The 19,562-nt window shown below is 38.9% G+C and overlaps 1 protein-coding gene across 4 annotated transcripts in view; it reads left to right on the top strand.

Annotated features, from left to right (window-relative positions):
- Cradd (CASP2 and RIPK1 domain containing adaptor with death domain) overlaps window positions 1–17,431 on the top strand; it is a 177,230-nt gene extending 159,799 nt beyond the window's left edge. For all 4 annotated transcript variants that reach the window (XM_015482935.2, XM_048803944.1, XM_048803953.1 and 1 more), the window contains exon 3: window positions 16,859–17,431. In XM_015482935.2, the coding sequence (XP_015338421.2) occupies window positions 16,859–17,160 (302 nt within the window). In that variant the 3' untranslated portion in view covers window positions 17,161–17,431. The remainder of the gene's footprint in view (window positions 1–16,858) is intronic.
- The last annotated feature ends 2,131 nt before the right edge of the window (window positions 17,432–19,562 follow it).

Raw genomic sequence — 19,562 nt, 5'->3', positions numbered from 1 at the left:
TACAGTAGAAATTAGCCAGCTGAATACGTGCACAAGAACAGTGCTAGTCAGACTTCTGGTTGCTGCCTATTAGTGGAACACAAAATCAATCAGTGGTTGCTAGCCCAGGATTAAAATAAAATAAAATAGGATAGAATGTAGTAAACCTAAGTATTTGTTGTTTTAGTTAACTTTTCTTTCAGTTTCACACACACACACACACACACACACACACACACGTGTACACATGCTTCTAATACATTTGTATCTTTTAAAAGAAATTACTGGTTAAAAATATAGAAAAGAACTGTCTGCAAATTTTTTATTTTTGAGAATGCTAACAAGGGGAGTAAAAGAAGATTTTATTAGATAGGAGCCTATGTTATGTCGAGAGCCTTTCATAACGTGCACCAAATTGTTAACTTCAGCGACTTATTTGCACCTATAAGTAGGGACCTAATATCTGCTAGGAAAGGATGTGCAAGCTGCTGTTACTGACCGAGCTTCATCACCAGCTAATGGTGAGAGTAAGAAATTACTTTAATTCCCTTGACTTTATTTCCTGTACAACCTTAGTGAGTCGTCAGAAAGCTGGTACTGAAGTCTAGATTCCTCATAGGTGCTTTAGGCAGTCCCCAAACCATTTTCATAATTGGCTCCATTTGCCCACTGCTGTATCATTAGTGTCTAAAGTGTGCATCAATTAATATTGGCTCTATTAACATATATCTTCAGAGTGTCATTGCATTTTATGGGAAATGAGGCACATTTGAATCAGTCAATAAAAATTATCACTGAAGTCTCACTTTAGGCACAAAATTTGAAATGTTACAAATCCTTGAAAATTGAAAGTTTATCAAGAATCACAAAATTCCAAAGCCAAGAGGAATTCTCAACTGTGCCTCCTGTATTTTGTCAGGTGAGCTTTGCATTATGTGAGATCTTAGGAATGCAGTGCCTTCGTGAATTGTAGTGTTTTTTTGTTCTTTTAAAATTCTGAAAAGATATTTTCTAGGAGACATTATCTATCAGACATTGTGCTAGATACTAGCTATGAACAAGAGAGACACAGTTCCCATCATCCTACTCACTGCTCAAGGTAGTCTGAGCCACGTGCTGAGTTGATACTTACAGGTTACATTTTTGGGCAAACCCTGCATTCAGGCTTTAATGCATCTCCATGCATATAATATGCAGTCAGTCATTGATCTGGAAATAGTCTGTGGTTATTGCAAATTCTGTAAGAATGTTGTTTTCCTTGTTTCTGATTCCAAATTTATGTGTTAATGGAACTAAGATTGCTCTCAGTTTTTTCTTTAGTTTTGTTTTGCTTGGGTCATATTGCATTCACAAATAAAACATCTGAACTTTTCCTCCTCGACTGCTTTAAGCTACATTGAAAACATTCTGTACTTTTATAATTGATTTTTAAAAAACTGATAATAAGATAGCACATTTATACAAAACATAATAAATCTTGTTAATATCATTCCATCAATCTATTGAAAATATTTTGATTGTTTATTATGTCAGTGATCATATCAACTGTCCTTTCCAGCTTTGAGAAGGCAGCAAATTAAAAAGCCTGCTTCTTTAGCTGGGCTCCATCGTGCACACCTGTAATCCCAGCGGCTCAGGAGGCTGAGGCAGGAGGATCTCAAATTCAAAGCCAGCCTCAGCAAAAGCGAGAAACCTTGTCACTAAATAAAATACAAAATAGGGCTGGGATGTTGCTCAGTGGTTGAGTGCCCTTGAGTTCAATCCTGGGTACAAAAAAAAAAAAAAAAAAAAAGCTTGCTTCTCTCTCTCCCTCTAGAAGCTGATAAGAGGACTGAATATTTCATTGTTAAGATCGGTGTTGTGTCATAGCTTTGAAGGATTTTGCTTGGCAATTTTACATGGCCTTCATGGCCTTCAGACTTTTTTCCCTTTGGCCTTACTGCCAAAGCACTCAACCAGCTCAACTCCATCAAAGAAACGTGCTTTTGATGCCTGAAGTCAACAGCCTTCTGCCCTCTGAGCACTACTGATGGTCTTACCCTTCTTCTAGTTAGGTTTACGACTAATATGGAAAACTTAAATCTGTCAGATTTGTTATTTATAATTTATAATATGCAGTTGAAGCCTCTTAAACTCTCTCTTTAATTTTTGACTGCACAGGAAACAACAGCAAGGGTAATTTAACTATAGGGCCAAGCTTATTTTTTTTTAGTTTGTGTTTAGATATCAGTTTAAAAATATATATATTTATATATTTATATTTATATATATACATACACACATATATGTATACATCTGTATGTATATATATTTATTTGATATTAAAAATGAAAATAAAGTTGTAGATACTTTAAAATTATTATTATTTTTTAATTTGGAGAACAGTCAGAGGGAAATAATATGATTAAGAATTTGTTTTCACTTTTTAGAAAAGGAGAAAAACTCAAAACTTTACGTGATATAACTTTCATATAAAGGAATCATTAAAGTCTTTTGCAGTTAGCTTGGGAAGAAGCAGTGTTGTCATTAATGAGTATTAACACCAGTTACATAATGTGTTGTGATATAGTCCCAAGGCATTTTGGAATTCGGTCTCTCAACAACCACACTCTGCTTTTGATTTCAAGGTAGTTTTAAAGTACATGTTTCTATAAACCAAGTAATTTTTGCCATCTGCCTCTGAATTTGTGATTGAGCAATATTAGAAGCAGGGTCACATTTATGACTTTCATGGGCTGAGGCCCTTTGAGGGCCCTTCTTCCCTAATATAATTTTTTTTGTTATGACTATGTTGGTATAAAGATGAATATATTAATATTATCTATTCCAATGTTTTCTTTGACCTAAAGTTCATTTTTTCTTCTGGTTGTAAAAGAAATTTTAAAATTTTTACAGTGCTCCTCCAAAAGTATTGTGAGCCCTAAGCACTGTCTTAGTGGATAAGTTAGCCCTAATTACAAGCTTTTTTTTTTTTCTTCTTCTTCTTCTTTTCAGTTTTTAAAATTGCACTTTTGTATTTTAATGTCCATATCTTTTTAATAAGGGGAAAATCCACTCCACATCCATAAGAGCATCTCTATTAAACTCAATAAGCATCTGCATATTTGGTAGGAATGAGCTGAATTATCCCCAATCTGTATCAGCCACTATTCTGAATAAATGATAAAAGTTTATAAAAGCTTGGTAAAACAGAAATATAGGTCCTTTACCTAACTGATTCACACCAACTGCATGGCCTGACATTCTGTAGCTTTTGTGAGCTCTCCAATGGGTAAATTAGCATTTACCCATTTTTATTTTTTGACAGTTTATAATGATCATGAAATATCATATTTCTCCACCTTTATTCCCCCTTCCTTTCTATAGCAGTACAAAAACTTACTTTCAGCACTCAGTGATCTAAAGGCTTAATGATAAAAGGTTAGTGGTGTTCTAATGGTTTAATGATAAAAGGTTAGTTAATGTTATTTCTCATTCAGATTCTCATGACTTTGTTATAAAAATGATGCACACTCATTTATCCAAGAAAAGTAGGAAAAAAGTCACAAATCCTATCAATCAGAAGTAAGGCTTAGGCTAGGGATATAGCTCAGTGCTAGAGCACTTGCCTAGTGTGCATGATGGCCTGGGTTCCATCTTCAGCACCATGAAAAAGAAAAACAGAAATAAGCTTCATTAGCATTAAGTGAACATTTGTCTAAGTGTGTTTACAAATGGGAGATGGATGGGTGGGTGGATGGATGGTAGCATACACAGAAAGAGCTAGCCAGCTAGACAAAAGTGCTTTCACAAAACTGGGATGAGAAATTATAGTTATGCCTGAGTGGTTAAAGTGATAGACTACAAAAGTGAGATTATATGATATGTGCTAATTTTTAAATTTAAAAATCATTACATTTAATTTTAGTAGAATTTAACTAGAGAAAAAGAAACTAAATGAGAATTAAAGAATTTCTGAATTTTGAATAAACATTTTTTCCACAGTAAGAATTTTTTTATGTATATATATATAAGGTTAAGAAAAGAGATGATGAAGAACTTGCTGGTTTGGGTTTTATGTTTTTCCTCTTGTAAGTTTCTGTGGTAGACACAACTGTTGTTATTCACACAGTTCTTGCCCCCTTCTGGGACAGAAGAGAATCGTACTTCCTCACTCTCTTCAAGTTAGGTATGACCTTGTGACTTATTTAGACACAAATGTGAGCAGAAATGACAAGTGTCACTTATGAATGGATGTGTTCAGTCTCCAGTCTCCAGTCCCTCACCCTTTCTTCTCCTGCCTCAGTGAGCTGGATACTCATGTTCCTGCAGGAGGTCATATGAGCAGTGCACATGGCCCTGCCGTGGAGGGTACTGGAGTGAGAAACGAATTTGTCAACTCACTGATGTCCACGACTTGGTCTTAGACATAGATAGCTTAAAGGACTGTCCTACCATTTCCTTGTTAGACCATAGTGTGTTCTCCCTGCCATGATAATGGGATCATAGGCACACTCACTCTTTCCTTTCTCCCCTTCTAGATGCCTGTGTATTACACTGTTATTTTCACATAGTCAAGGTCAAGGTATATAATATTTATGTTCTATTCCATAATCCAATCTTGATTTTCATTTGTTTTTATTTTCATATTGTCAGGGTATAGAATGTTACATTCTGTTCAATTTACAGTTAATTTTATAATTAAGTGAGTTCAGTGCCCAGTACTGATCTGTTACTGATTCTGAGAGGCAGATCAAGGGTTTAGTGGAGATAGAACTTTCCACCGCAGAGGAGAGATTTTCGTCATTTGCATTGTTTAGAAATGCTGACACATGGCTGTATGAAAAGCAACTGACTTTTAGTGGGGTTGATGCTGATTTTAAATTCTCTCTCTATAATTCTTCCCTTGTGGCCTGCATTTGAAGCAAGCCTTTCACCTCCCCCCATTGCTAGGCCGCTGCTGGTACCTGTGTTTTACTTACTGCACTGACTAGATTGTCAAGACTTTTAATGGAGGGTTCATGAAAGGTGAATTTCTGAAGTTTTTTCATGTGCAAGAATCCTTTATATATGAATATGATCTTGGCTAGAAATGATAGTCAAATACTATGCTTTATTCCCTTAGAATTTTGGAGGAATTGCTTCTTAACCTTCGGCACTTAAAGCATGGTTGAAATTTAACCAGGTTATGTCTCATAGTTGATTGTTCCTTATCTATTTTTCCTAAAAACAGAGTGTGCTCTTTTGACTTATTCTATTACTTATTCGTTTTAAGGATATTTTCTTATATTAGATCTTTGAATATTTGGGTCTGAGTTTTCTGCTTCAGGGATGCCCATTAACCTTTAAAGGGATGACATTTTTCCCTTCACAATATGTATCAATGTTACCTATAATTTCTGCCTTTTATCTCTGATTCCTTCAAACCTTTCTGAAGTACAGTTTGGGGCCATATTAATTTTATATTAACTTCATAATGATGTGGTTTTGGTCATTGATTTGTGATTTTAGTCTGGTCAGGTTCTTTCTAGATTTCACATTTTGTTATGTGATTGTCTTATAGCTCTAGTTTCACTTGTTCCTGTTCTCTTATTAAGTTGTTTCTGTAACTCAAAATACTTTGTCTTATTTCTTGGGGATTGTGGATTTTGCGTTTTGGCCATTTTTTCTTCCACAAAACATGCCCTTCTTCAGCTATTTGTTATAACAGCATGTTACTCAACAGCCACGCCCTTTCATTCCATCTTGCTACTATGTCCAGCCTTCAGTGCTCTGATCCCCTGCTATTACTTCTTTTTGACCCCCCTTCCAGCCCCAGTGTTTTCGCTGGAGAACCGGGCATTTCTGTCCATTGCCTTCTACTTATCTGCACATAAGGCAGAGCAGTGAGGGGGAGCTGAGGAGCTGAGCTCAGCAGTTGTTTATGAGGGAGCTGCGCTGAACTGCCTGCGTCCTGCACTCTCTCCTGAGACACAGGAGGCGTTTATTCATTCTGCCAGAGAGGTCAGTCCTTGCTGTGCACAGATCTGGTCTCCCCATCCCTCCATGTTGCAGTTACATCTTCATCCTTACAGTCAAGGAAAATGATCAAGAAGCCCCACTTCATTTGTCCCACTTCAGATTTTGAGGATTTTAGAGTAAATCTCTTAGAATTGAGTTTTGCTGAATAATTGATCCAACTTCAGGAAGGTAGGAATTGGAAGGTGATTCTGCCATCTTTTCTGATGGGCTTCTTTATTATTGCCTTTGTTCATTTCCTTAGGTACTGGGGGATGGAGATGTGGGATCAGGCCTCTCTCTACCCTATTTACCCTGAAATCATCTTAAGTTCTTTCTCTTTTCAAATTAAACATGGATGTGGGAGGGGGAAGTTCATTGTGGCCTAGTTCAGTATCGAAGGGGTATCTCTAACCTTGACAATATTTTACTATTTGAAATCATCCTTTTTTAAATTTTTTATTCACTCCTAGAATATGCAGTTTCTATGATTTTTAAGTGTTAAGTGAACTAAAAGTAGGAGCACTTGGTAACACTGTAGCTATAGAAAGCAGAGCTAAGTGAATATGTTAGAATTGTAATAATTTATTCCTTTTAATTTATTTCTCTATCCAACAAATCTCCAGTGAGTGACTGCTATGTGCAAGGCACTGTTCTGGCTGCCTGGAATACATCACTGAGCAAAAATTGACAGAGCTCCCCTACCAAGGTGGAGTTTACATTCCATTAGGAATGAAAACAGGGAGAGTGGGGGCGTGGTGGACAGCAACATAGTAGAGCACATCTGTAAAATATACCGTAGGCTACAAGTTGATGTGTGGACAAGGAGAATCAGAGTGGAATGGGAGTTGCAACTGAGAAAGAGGGTTACAACTGTTGAGAAAATCGATAGGAGAGTGTTTTGGGGAAAGGGCTCTGTGGCCCAAGGCTGGCTGGTGCAGGAGGAACGACATACTGATGGAGCTGTGTCAGGTCTGTGCAAGAGTGTGAGAAATGACTGGTCCAGCAAGTTGTAACATGAACTACTGAAGTTTATTATACAGTTTGGAAAAAATTTACTGTACCAGAGACTCATTTCACTGTCCCCCCATACTCCCACACTCCCCCCACAGAAGGAAACCCTATGTGTGATCCTCACATTTCACAAAGTAGAATCAAATAAGCAAAAATCATTACTAAAAGCCCCAAAGCTTAGTTCCATCTTAGAAAACATGTAGAGAAAATTGATGCAATAAAAAATGATTAATTGCTGATGTAATGGGAAGTCAAAAGATAGTAAGATGTTGCATCTAAATGAAGCCTTGGACTTCATCTGGTTTTCTTTTGCAAATGAGAAAACAGTCTAAGAGGCTAAATGACTTATTCCAAGCTATATGGCTAGCTAGTGGCAGATTCAAATTTAGATAGTGCCCAGGCCTGCTTGTCCTTAGCCAAAGGGTGTCCAGTCTGCCTCCTGCCTGCTAATTCGGTGAGAACTCCATTATTGCTAGCAATTTTGTTGTTGACCTTCCCAGACTTGACAGTCAAATGAAGTTTTCCTTACAATAAGTAGGATTTATTTGTATTTTGCAACATGGCCTTGTTCTTTGGAGGAGAGTGTCACTTCATCATCCTGGAAATTGGTTTTAGAGAGACCAGTTGAAGAAATCAACTGGTCTTCTCCACCTCCCTGGAAAACCCAGATTGTTCCCTGTGATTATCTATCACAACAAGGACTTCTAATTAGTTCTTTTTTGAAGGTGTCTTTCTTTTCTTTCCAGGGAACCAGTCCCTCAGCCAAGATATTTCTGTAGAGCCAGTGCCCTTGGGGACCAAGGTTAACACAGGAGTCCTGGGAGGTGGCAGTCACATTAGCTTGCCCAGCCTGAAACACCCTCCACCCCACCCCACAAACCAGATCAGCTCCCATGCTGTCAGCCCTAGGGAGGATCACGAGACAGCTGAGTTATGGTGTGTTCTCACCTTCCCTCTGTCCCTTCCTTCATCCCTTATTTCCTTCCTTTCCTGCCCTTTTTCCCCTTTCATACCCTTCAATTTATGGCATATTGTATTTCATTAACTGATCTATGAAAGTCTTGTCTCTCTCATTCATTTATGACTTTCATTTTTATTGCCATTCCCTGCCTCCCGCCATAGGTAACTTATTATCTATTTTTATAAGTGGTGTTTTGAACATTATTTTTAATTTTATTTGTTATAGATCTCATTCTTTTCCTTACATTTTTGGCTCTGTACCACATTTAAAAAAAATTTTTTTTAATTGTTGATAGACCTTTATTTTATTTATATGAGGTGCTGAGACTCGATCCCACTTGCTTCACATATGCCAGGCAAGTGCACTACCGCTGAGCTGCAGCCCCAGCCGCCCCTGTACCACATTTAGTCCATCCTTTTCTAACTCTGCCAGTATTCCTAGGACACTTTCAGATTTCTTTATCTCTTCCACCAATGATGGCCTCTTAGATTGCTTCAATCTCCTTTCTTCCAACAATGTTACCTCATATAAAAAGCTCCATACACAAGCCTCATGAATCTGCACGAGCAGAGAAATATAAAGACTGTGAAATAAACTGTATATAAAGTATACATTACATTCCAAAACAGGATTGCTGAGTTAAAGAGTATATGTATACTTGCTAGCACAAATAATGAAATGTTGTACACGACAGCCTTATATGTGCATGTTATGGGTCTTTTTCAGAAATGTTCTTCGATGTTTATAACTAGGAACAATATAGTACATTCAGTTTACCCACACTGCCAGCTTGCTATCTAAAATGACTGCCTCATCTTCATTACCACCAGCAGTGTATAAATCTCCCTGTATCACATCCCAGCCCAAACTTGGAAGCTTTTGGTTTCTGTGCACCAAAAGTGATTTATCATTGTTTCCATTTTAGTTTATTAAATTTTTGCATTTCAGCATCTCTTCATTTGTTGCTTTGAGAATTCCTCTAATTTGAATCAACTATTCATACCGGTGTCTTTTCCTGTGTGGTTTATCTTTCCAGTTGGTCTTCAACAGTACCTTATATATTCCAAATAGTAGTCTGTTGTTGGTGTTAGATGATATCAAGTGTCTTTCCCCATTTTTCTCTGTCAACTTAGATCATGGTCTCTTTTGTTGAGCAGAAATCTTTAATTTTGATGTGAAAAAAAATTCATCTTTGGGGGAATTCATTTAAAAAAATCACTTCCCGCCACAGTTTATAATGATATTCTCACATTATTTTCCACTTTGTATAGTTTCATCTTTCATGTTTGGGCCTTTGTCCTTGTGGAATCTAGCCACTAGATGTTTAAAGAATGATGTCAAAGCCACGTTTTCTTTTTCTCTTTATAATAATAGCTTCTACCAGTTTGAGGAAACTCCTTTTTCCATTCTGGAATTTTAATTGTCATTATATAAGAATGATCATCTTTATGTTATATGATAATGTCATCCTACCTAGCACATGAATGACCCTCCTTTTATTCAGTTCTTGCTTTAAATTTTTGAAATTTTAATAAAAAATTTCCCGTTGAGACCTTATACAGCCTTTACTAGTTTAATTACGAAATCCTTTATACTTCTTATGCTTATTTTATTTTGTATTTTATTATTGCTAGAATGTTGAAATTTGGTTTTGTCAGGTTTTGTTTTAAGTTGATCTTGTAGCTGACAATTTTGTGTAATCTTATTCGAATGGATTGTTAATTCTGGTCTTTTTATGGTCATATTATCTGAAAAAAGTGATAGTTTTACCTCTTCCTTTCAAATGCTTATATCTGATTTCCTCTTCTTTCTCTCTACCATTTGACAAGCCCTCCAGTACCCTATTAGTGGTAGAGGGCGTCTTTGTCTTGTTCTCATTCTTAAAGGAAATACATTTAGAGGTTCTCCGTTAACTGAAGTGCTCATGGAACCTTATCACAATTTTCACCAAGTTAAGAAAGCTCCTCATAATCTGAAAATTTGTTAAGAAATACTTTTTAAATCATAGGCATTAATTGTCAAATGCTTTTTTGCACCTATTAAGATAATGACTTTCTTTTTTAGTCTATTGGTATGTTGACTTAAATGGTAGAGTTTATGATACTGAAAATTATTTTAAGCCTGGGATAAGTTCTATTTTTTTGTGATATGTTATTTTAAATATATATTTAAATAATAACAAATTATAAAATATTGTTTTTACTTCTGAAATTATAACTGAATCAAGACTATAATTTTTCGTGCATTCCTTCTGTCCTGTTTGGAATAAACATCGTGGTAACCTCATAAAATCAGTTAAGTAACTTTTTTCTTTTTCTATTTTTTAAACTTCTTGCATAAGATATGATTTTGATGTTATTGTTGTTGTTAGAGAGAAAAAGTTTGTTCTGGTTCAACGTTTCAGAGGTTCAGTCCATGGTCAGCTAACTCCATTGCTCTTGGCCCAAGGTGCAGAAGATAGATAATTAAATGAACCTTCAATAAAGCTCACTTGTAAAACCCTCTGGGCCTAGAGCTCTTTGGCAGGGGAGGGTTTGTTTGCCATTCCAATATATTTAATACTTTGGTCTATTCAAGTTTTTAATATTTTTCTTGCACCAGTTTCTAGCACTTGTGAGTGTTTAGAGATCATTTCCCAGCAAATTTATATTCCTCCTATCCTGTCAGAAGACTTAATTCCCTATCCTTTTGGTTTTGGGTATAGCCATGTGTTTTGCTTTGATGAATGGAACATTAGTGGACTTGACATGAGCTGAGGTCTTAAATGTCCTTGAGGAAGGGGCTTGCTTTTGACTCTTAAAACATGGCTGCACTGGAAGGGTACTCTAGAGCTTAGCTCAACTCTTTTTATAGTCCATCAATCCTGAAGCATGGGACACTTCCGTCAGTAACAGTGGCTTACAGCCAACTAAGTTGGGCAATTGATACATGACCAGACTTTCCAGAGAAATGTGTGTAGTTTTTTAAAGTGCTAGACCATGTCCAATTGAGTTACTGTGATAAAGAATTCATATCCACTAAAATATCTCTAGTCATATTGTAAAATATCTAAAGTTTTAAAAGAAGTATTATAGTTTAAAACCTTCCTATTATTCTAGACCTCTTGCTGCAGATTCAGCTGACTCTCTTAACAGATGTTTATATGCCTGCCATGCATTGCTCAGTCCTTGGTCTTTAGCCTCTGAATGGTGCTTTTGAACCCTGTGCAGTTCCTCTTCTCAGGTCCCCTTTAAGGTGGCCACATATCATGGAATGCAGAGTAGAAAGGGGAGGTTGACCATTTAGATGCTAGTTCACACAGAGCACTATGTCCTGCCAGGAGTAGATAGGGAGTCCTTCTGCACTACAGGAAGAGATGACTTTATTTATGGAATGAAAAATCAGAAATTCAAAGCTACTGGAAATGGTGAGTTGGAAACTTGACTTGGAAGACCTTTTAACCTCAAGATTATGACCAGTTACTGGAAAAGTGTACATCAATTTCCCTTTTGTGTTCAGCAGGAGCTAAAGGTTTGGAGAGGGAGCTGCAGAGGTAGAAGACATGATCTCTGCCCATAAGGAGCTTGGGTGGCAGCAATGCTAAATATAAAACATGGAAAAGTTATGTTTGAAACTTTTAGACCTGACTCTAAATGCAATAGGAATTAGAAAGGAGACTTTTAGTTTTGAGGCCAGAATAGCTGTTGATAAATATGAATGAGGGTAGAGGAGATAGTTGGAGAAAGAGGGGCAAACTATGTTGTTTTCATTCATGTAATGATCCCAGAGATGGGGATGGAGGGGTGAGAGAGTAAGTGGAGGGGATGGGAGGGCTAGTGGCCACCCCATTCCATAAGTGGATCCTTGGCTTGTGGTAGGTGGGTTTTCAGCATATATTGTTCTTTTTAAACCAGGTAAGTTTTAGCTTCACTGAAAATGAGATTAAAAGATGGCATGAAAGATTTAGGATCTGTATAAGGGAGAACATTTTGTCCATATTTAGAAGTTTTAGGCACCACAGTGTCTCATGATTCTTAATCAGGGATAGTCCTGTCCCACCCCAGGTTATGTGAACTTGTGTTCTCATGGTGAGGTGGGAGGTGTCACTGCAAGGCTGCAAGGCAGGGGTGCTGAAGGCCTGTGAGGTGTAGGGGACACCCTGCACAGCATGAAGTCTGCCTAGAATCCATTGGTGCACCTTGAACACCCACTGGCTTCCCCGTCCACCATTATTTGGGTTCCACTCGTACAGTTTTTGCACATCTATGTACCACCTGTACCATTAATTTAATGTTTTTCTTTAAATTTACTTTTTCTTTTTAATTGACTTTTTGCCATTCTATACCTGGTCTTTAATTTACATATTTTAACCCTTGTGATCTTGGGTTTTAAATGCTATTTATAGTTTTCTCCCCCGTATTAAAATAGATATGACTCTTATAATGCAGAGCATTTCATCTACCTAATATGAGCATACACATCACTAATGGTATGTATTAGCTTTGAAAAACAGTGGCCCGGTGGTCACACTGGATCAATTTGTAGCTTGGGCTCATTTTACATAGTGTATCCTTAGAAGTTGACACTAAAGCCTTAGGACTCATTTTTAAGTAACCTTGTATTCAGCAGAATACACAAGTTAAAAGGGCCTCATGAGGATACTTTTCCAGATAGAGGTCAGATGGCACAGACAGCTGCTCTTGCCTCTTGGTGTATGTAAAGCTGTCTGGTTGGAAGGGCTCCATTTGCCTGGCAGGCGAGCGTGTATGTGCCAGTCATCTTGGCCCAGGGTGTCTATAGACTTCTATCTGCTCCCAGTTACCTTCTCCCTCTGCGGACATGGCACTATTCTCAGAGGGTATGTGACCCTGAAAGTGTGGAAGAATCAGAGCAAAGTCTGTCCTTACTGCCAGACAATTGGCTTACAGTATCTGTTGCATTGAGAGTTGGCCGAGAGAGTGAGAAAGATGACTGACGACAGGGCCACAGCGCAGCAGGAACACAGGCGCTCCCTCCCCCACTGCAGTGAACTGAACTGAAAAGCAGTCACAAACAAAAACGGACCTTGCCCCCAATTCACCAGCAGCCAGTAAACTAACAAACAAAAAGGCAATTATGCTTTGTGCCAAGCCCCATGACAAGTGGTGGGCAGGGAAGAAAACACCCCACCTCGGCTGCTCAGAAGCAGTTCTGGGGAAAGAAGGTGAGGAATTCTATTTAATTTAATTCTATTTCATTTTTATTTGAAATTGTGGTAAAATATGTATAACTTGGAATTTAATTTGTAGCCATTTTAAAACACACAATTCAGAAGCGTTAAGTACATTCACATTGTTCTTAGCACATTTCCAAAGTTGTTAACCATCTTGCAAAACTGAAACTCCATATCTGTTAAACACTGACCCCTCGCTCCTCCATCAGCCCACAGCAGCCACCATTTTCCGCTACTCTAGATACCTCATATGAGTAGCATCACATGGTATTTGTCCTTTTGCAACTGGCTCATTTCATTTAGCATAATGGCCTCGAGGTTGACCAATGTCGGAGCACATGTTAGAATTCCTTCCCTTTTAAGTTTGAGTAATAATTCTGCTATATGTATTTACCACATTTTGTTTATCCATTCATCACGGAATGAAGCAACTTGGGTTGCTTCCATCTCCTGGCTATTATGTTTAATGCTGCGATAAGCATGGTGTACACTATCTCTTCAAGCCCCTTTTAAAATTATTTTGGGTATATATCCATAGTTGAATTGCTGGTTCATATACTAGTTCTATTTTTTTATTTTTTGAGGAACTACCATAGTGTTTTCTATTTTCCACAGCAAGTATACCATTGACGCTCCCACCAACAGTGCACAAGGTTCCGATTTCCCCACCTCCTCATCAGTACTTGTTAGGTCTGTCTTTTTGGCAGTAGCCTTCCTAATGTATATGAAATGGAATGGAATTTTTCAAAGAGCCAAGAGAAGAATTAGAGCAAAAACACAATTCCAGATTAGAACCAGAAAAAAAATAACAAAATACGAAAAACAGAGGTAGATGAAAGTCAAGTGAATAGCCTAGGGGGAAATTGTAAGATGACCTCAGTGGGGAGATTAAAGCAATAAGAGAGAAAAGAGTCATGGAGGATAGACAAAGCCATCCAACAGGCAGAGCAGAAAAAGAATGCAAAGATTTAACACAGGGAGGTTTTCTGAAAGGAAGAAAGAACTGAATCTTTGGTCAGATGGTCTTATCACATACCAGGAAAAGCAGATCTAGACGAGCAAAGATATGCCCTGATATAAGGCTTCAGTGTTTTGTACCCCACAAAGAGAAAGCAAGTTACACAAAATATTAGGGGTACCAGAACTCTCCATACTGGCATTCCCTACCATAAAGTAGGAACAAGGTCTACAAACTTGTAAGGGGGAATAAAATTATTTAAATAATATAAAATTATATTTATAATTTAAAAATAAAATATTAAAAGTAACTTTAAAGTTGCTTTTCTAAATATGAGTTATTATTCCAATGAAGGCAATAAGTAGACAATCTTAAACTAAAAAATCTCAGGGAATATTGCAACCATGAACATTTCTTGAATAAAACTATCTGTGAGGAAAGTGACCAGTTGACACAAATCAGAAAAACAGACCCAGGAGCAGGAAAGCCATGATTGAAAAGCAGTAACAACAACAGAAACAGTGGTGAGCTTTCAAACCATTGCAGTCTTAAACAACTTGGGAACAAGGAGCTGTAGCTTATTGTCACAGAGACATAAAAATGGTAGTACCTTACAAAAAAAATGATACAAGCAACAAAAGACAAGAGGTGTGAGGAAGAATGAGAGGGAATATAAAGTGTTTATTATAAAGCGTGGAAAGAAAACATTTGGTTAAACTCTTAAAATTTTCATAATTTATCTCCATTAAATTGTGCATGTGTATTTTTAAGTAGTTCATTGCTAGTCAGAAAATATTCAGTTTTATGTCTGCTTTTTTTCTTCTGTTAAATTTAAACAAAAATCAAATAGCTCTTATTAGGGAAAAACTCTTAGATATCAATGATCTCATTTAGAATGATAATATATCTGTCCTTCTAATAGCATATGTGCATAAAGAGATATTCAGAATGATGTTCAGCACCTAAATACAATGATGAGATATTGGTTGATTTGCTTTCCTCATTGTAATTTTGCTTTCCTTGAATTTTTAAATGCACTCATTTTTATAAAACCTCCCACATTTTTACAAACGCCAAAAAATTATACTGTTCATATGAAACATTGCTTAATATTATCATCATGATTGTAATTGCCTCTTAGTCAGTTTCTCATTGCATTGTTGATAGTAGCTGAGATAAAGGAGTCAGCCTACTGCATACCAACAGATGAATGAGTGAAAAAAATGTGATGTGTATATACATAACCAAGTATTATTCAGCCATAAATAAGAATGACAATCTGTCATTTGTAGCACAATAGATAGGACTGGAGGGTGTTAAGTGAAAGAAGCCAGACATGAAAAGAAAGCACTGCATGTTCTCTCCCATATGTGGAAGATAACAATCAACCCCAAAGTAGGATTGTGATCACTAGAGAATAGGAAGAGGGTGGGAAGGGAGAAGGGAAAAGGGTGGTTGGGTTTGATCAGTGCACTCTGTATACAGGTCTGGAAATATCAACTGAACCCATCAATATGTATAATTAGTGTGTGTTAATATTTTTTTAATTAAATCATGGTGTTGACAAACACCAGAAAAAGTTCTTGGCAATATTTTTGCAACTAATCCCTGAGGTATTGGCAACTAGCAGCCTAGAGGCCAAAGGCAGGGCGGTGGGAATAGCAGCTCTTCTTACAGGATGCCTTTTGCCTTCTTATTGAGTCATAAATCAAAACAGTAGTCTGGGGAGCGTGAGGTGGATTGACCCGAATCCCCACGATGCCGGTGGGTAGCAAGTGCAGCACCCTGTGCCCCGTGCAAGTATCTGAACCTGGCTTGAGCCAGGGCCATCAGCATCACATTTGTTCCCTCTGACACTATACCTGGTGCCACGCGCTCCCCTGCTCCCTGTGTGCTCTCCACATACTTTCCTCTGATGGGAGGCATGGCTCTCCCCTTTCGCCCACCTCCCCTTCCTCTTGTTCAGGGCTTTGCCTTAACCTCCTTCCTTTGGAGAGCCTCTGGCCACACTAGGACAGGATCCCCTTTGGAGTAACAGAGGGCACTGCTTGTTGGTGTCAGACACTTATAACTCACTGTCACATGTGTTAGCAGATAGGAAGCTAATTTAGGAAGTGCAAGGTCAAGTTTTCTCCTTGCCCCTGAGCCCAGAAGAGAAACAGAAGGGTAGCCAGGACGGGTAACTACACTCTAGTGGCCTCTGCTGCTACCACGGGCCCCACTATCCTCCCTTCCCTTGCAGACTCGACAGTTTATTTTGTCTCAGCAGGCCTCTTGGCTCCTGCTTCGCCAGCTGCACCTGTTCATGTTTGAGCCATCGGGAGAGAGGGCTGTTGGCTTTAGGCCTTACCCCCACCTGCACCCATGTGAGCCCTTCCTGCAGGGAGGAGCATTCACAGCCCAGGACCAAGCCCCACTGCTGGCCCACAGGCCAGTGCCAGGGAAACTGGGGCCTGGACAGACATTTCTAAGTTCCCTCCAGAACTCCTGGCTTGGCCTCTGACAAAAGAGATGGAAGTGAAAACAGCTTGCTGCTAGCAGCATGTACAAGGTCATCCTCCATGTATGTTTTATATATAAAAGAAAGGAAATAGACCAGATTATTGTTTTCAAACTTGCCATGGTGAACACTCTCAAGATGCTAGACGGTATTTCTTAAGCCCTGACACACCAAGGCTAGGAGCCCCACCATGAGCCGTTGTCTTGGCTGCCCACCTTTCTGTCTCTGCCTCCTGAAGTGTCTGTCGTGTGTTTCACCTGTGTGTCTTTTTCTCCTCAGGTGATCGGACGCCTGGGCTCCCCTCACACATCCTCAACAGCTCCCCGTCAGACAGGCAGATCAACCAGCTGGCCCAGAGGCTGGGCCCCGAGTGGGAGCCTGTGGTGCTGTCACTGGGACTGTCCCAGACGGATATCTACCGCTGTAAGGCCAACCACCCCCACAACGTGCAGTCACAGGTGGTGGAGGCCTTCGTCCGCTGGCGGCAGCGCTTCGGGAAGCAGGCCACCTTCCTGAGCTTGCACAAGGGCCTGGAGGCCATGGAGGTGGACCCCTCGGTGCTCCAGCACATGCTGGAGTGACGCCATCCCGTCAGCACTGGGGAGGGGCCCAAGTCACTCGTGCTGAATCCTGACTCGCTCAGAGCAGGTGGATTTTTGTTTTTTCTTTTCACTGATCCTTAGATGGAGAGAGAAAACAGTTTCTACTTGACTTTACCTAAAAAGCCAAATTACTCAGCAGATCTCCAACATTGGTTCAACAATTGATTGTTTTTAATTGCTTAAAGATTGTGTTTTAATTGTAGTTTTTAACTGTGCGGTTGTGTTTTAATAGACCAGTAAATCATAGTGGTCAAAAAAAAAAAAAAAAAAAAACAACCACCATGTTATCACATCACATGCAGGTGTCCCACATATAAAACTCCACCCTCATGTTGCCTGGAAACTGAACTGTGGACTTTGCTATTCATAATGATGATGATAATAAACAGTGAATTACTATACATATACTGTGCTCCTTTCATGAGAAAGTGTGGTGTTTTTTCCTCATTCTTATATTGCAGAGATTAAGGGTATATAATTACAGTATCGTTTCTTTGGAAGAGAATTGATAGTAATAATGAAATGCTTACTTTCCCCAGTCAACATAAACAGCTCAGGCAGGATGTCCATATTAAACATGAGACACCAAAGCTCCCTGCAAAGACCAGTTCAAGTGCCAGCATGCACACCCGAGCCCTTCATCTTTAAAAGATTGCTTAAGAAAATCTTGTGCTGTTTATTTAAAACATTAAATTAGGGCAAAAGGGAGACTGTGGTCTTTCCATTAAGGCGGTCATGACTGAAGTGTGTTCCTGAGGAGAGCGATGGAGTCGTCTCATCTCACTTATCGCAACGTGTTGTTTATGAAATGCTTTCCTCTTTTCAAGGCTTTTTCTGATATGTGATCTCATCTGGTCCTCTCAACAATTCTGTGAGCAGATATACAATAGTGGTTGGCCTCCTCCTACAGAGAGATTGACTGCTGGCGTGAGTGAGCTAGAATGCTCCATGTGGCTTCTCTTCCTTTCCCTCTTGCTTGCTCAAAAGGGACAGGAAGAGTCCTGCTCCCACCTACTAGCTGCATTGCCTTCAGCAAGTTACTTGCCCTCCCTAAGCCTCGGTTTCCTCATTTGTAGAATGGGGAAATGACTGTACTCACCTCCAAGATCTCCCTGATGATTAAAGTAACAAAGTCTAGGCTCATCTAGAGCCTAGAGTAGTCAGCTCTTGGAAAATGGTGTCTGTTCATTTGCTGCCATGGTGGAACATGTAGTTCACAAAGTGAAGAGTGCCTGAAGATGAGACTCAGAGGGAGAACTATGCCAATGCATTTAATTACCAACCTTTAAAATATGTGATTTTATTAACTCTACAATGGATCCAAATGAGAAAAGCACAAGCGAAAATTCCCTATCCGTGATCTGTGTTCATCAATAATTGGGCCATCTATTTAATGCTTTTTTTTCCAACAGGGAAAAAAATGTATACTTTTTATCTCCTTACATTATGAAGACAAGTATATAAAGTGGTAGAGTTGAACAAGAAGCAGGTACTCAAAAAGGTGACCATGGTGTGTTGACATCCTGTCAGTCATCTGGTATCCATATCCCCTTTACTAGAAAGATCAGTTATTCCACAGCTCATTCATTCAATGAATGTGGTCCCAGAGGATCATCTACTAGCCTTATCAGCTCTAATTTTCCATCTTATCACTCAGCCAATAATTCATTATCTTGTAAGCCTCTCATACTTTTGTCCACATCCCTATACCCAGTGATAGGCTGTACTTCTATGGCATCTTCAATAAATTGCTTGTCATTTTGAATCTTGGACTCATTATTTGGCTCTCTTCCCCCTGGATTTCATAATAGAGAGTTGCTTTAGCTTTTGTTCTCACCACTCAGTCACATTTATGGATGAGTGAATGTAGGTGGGCTCTGCTGTGTCTGGCTATCTGGCATCTTAGAAGTGGGTCTGATGATTAGCTGTATCTTGCACCCACCATTTGTAAGGAATCTGTCATGCACAAAGACACTTCTGTGCTCTGCCAGTAGTGAGAGACAATTAGTGAAGAATAAGGCTGTGAAGCGCTGACAGGGTCAAGGGGGCCATTAGAGCTCTGGCTTGTTGCCTTTAACAAGCAGGGTGTCTCCCCCTCCAAATGGCAGCCTCAACTCCCTGGGCCTGCTCATGTTCCTGCTGAAGTTCTGCAAAGTGGGAGAACAGAGCAGCTGAATCCCTGCCTCATTTTTACCTCTGGCTGTGAAGATCAGTGATTCTACATAGCGTCTGCCGGCCTCCCAAGAGAATTAAGGAGGTGAGCTGCCTGCAAGAATTCCATGTGTTTTTGCGTGGAAGAATATTCTACAATTCCAGAGTCTGTCTATCCCTAAGAAAATTATCGATAAGTGTAGTGGGGCAGCAGAGCATTTGCAGAGATT

Source organism: Marmota marmota, unplaced genomic scaffold (genome assembly GCF_001458135.2).
Source record: "Marmota marmota marmota unplaced genomic scaffold, marMar, whole genome shotgun sequence".
Taxonomy (NCBI): Eukaryota; Metazoa; Chordata; class Mammalia; order Rodentia; family Sciuridae; genus Marmota; species Marmota marmota.
Note: the sequence above shows the minus strand (reverse complement) of the source record. Positions and strands in the feature narration are given on the sequence as shown.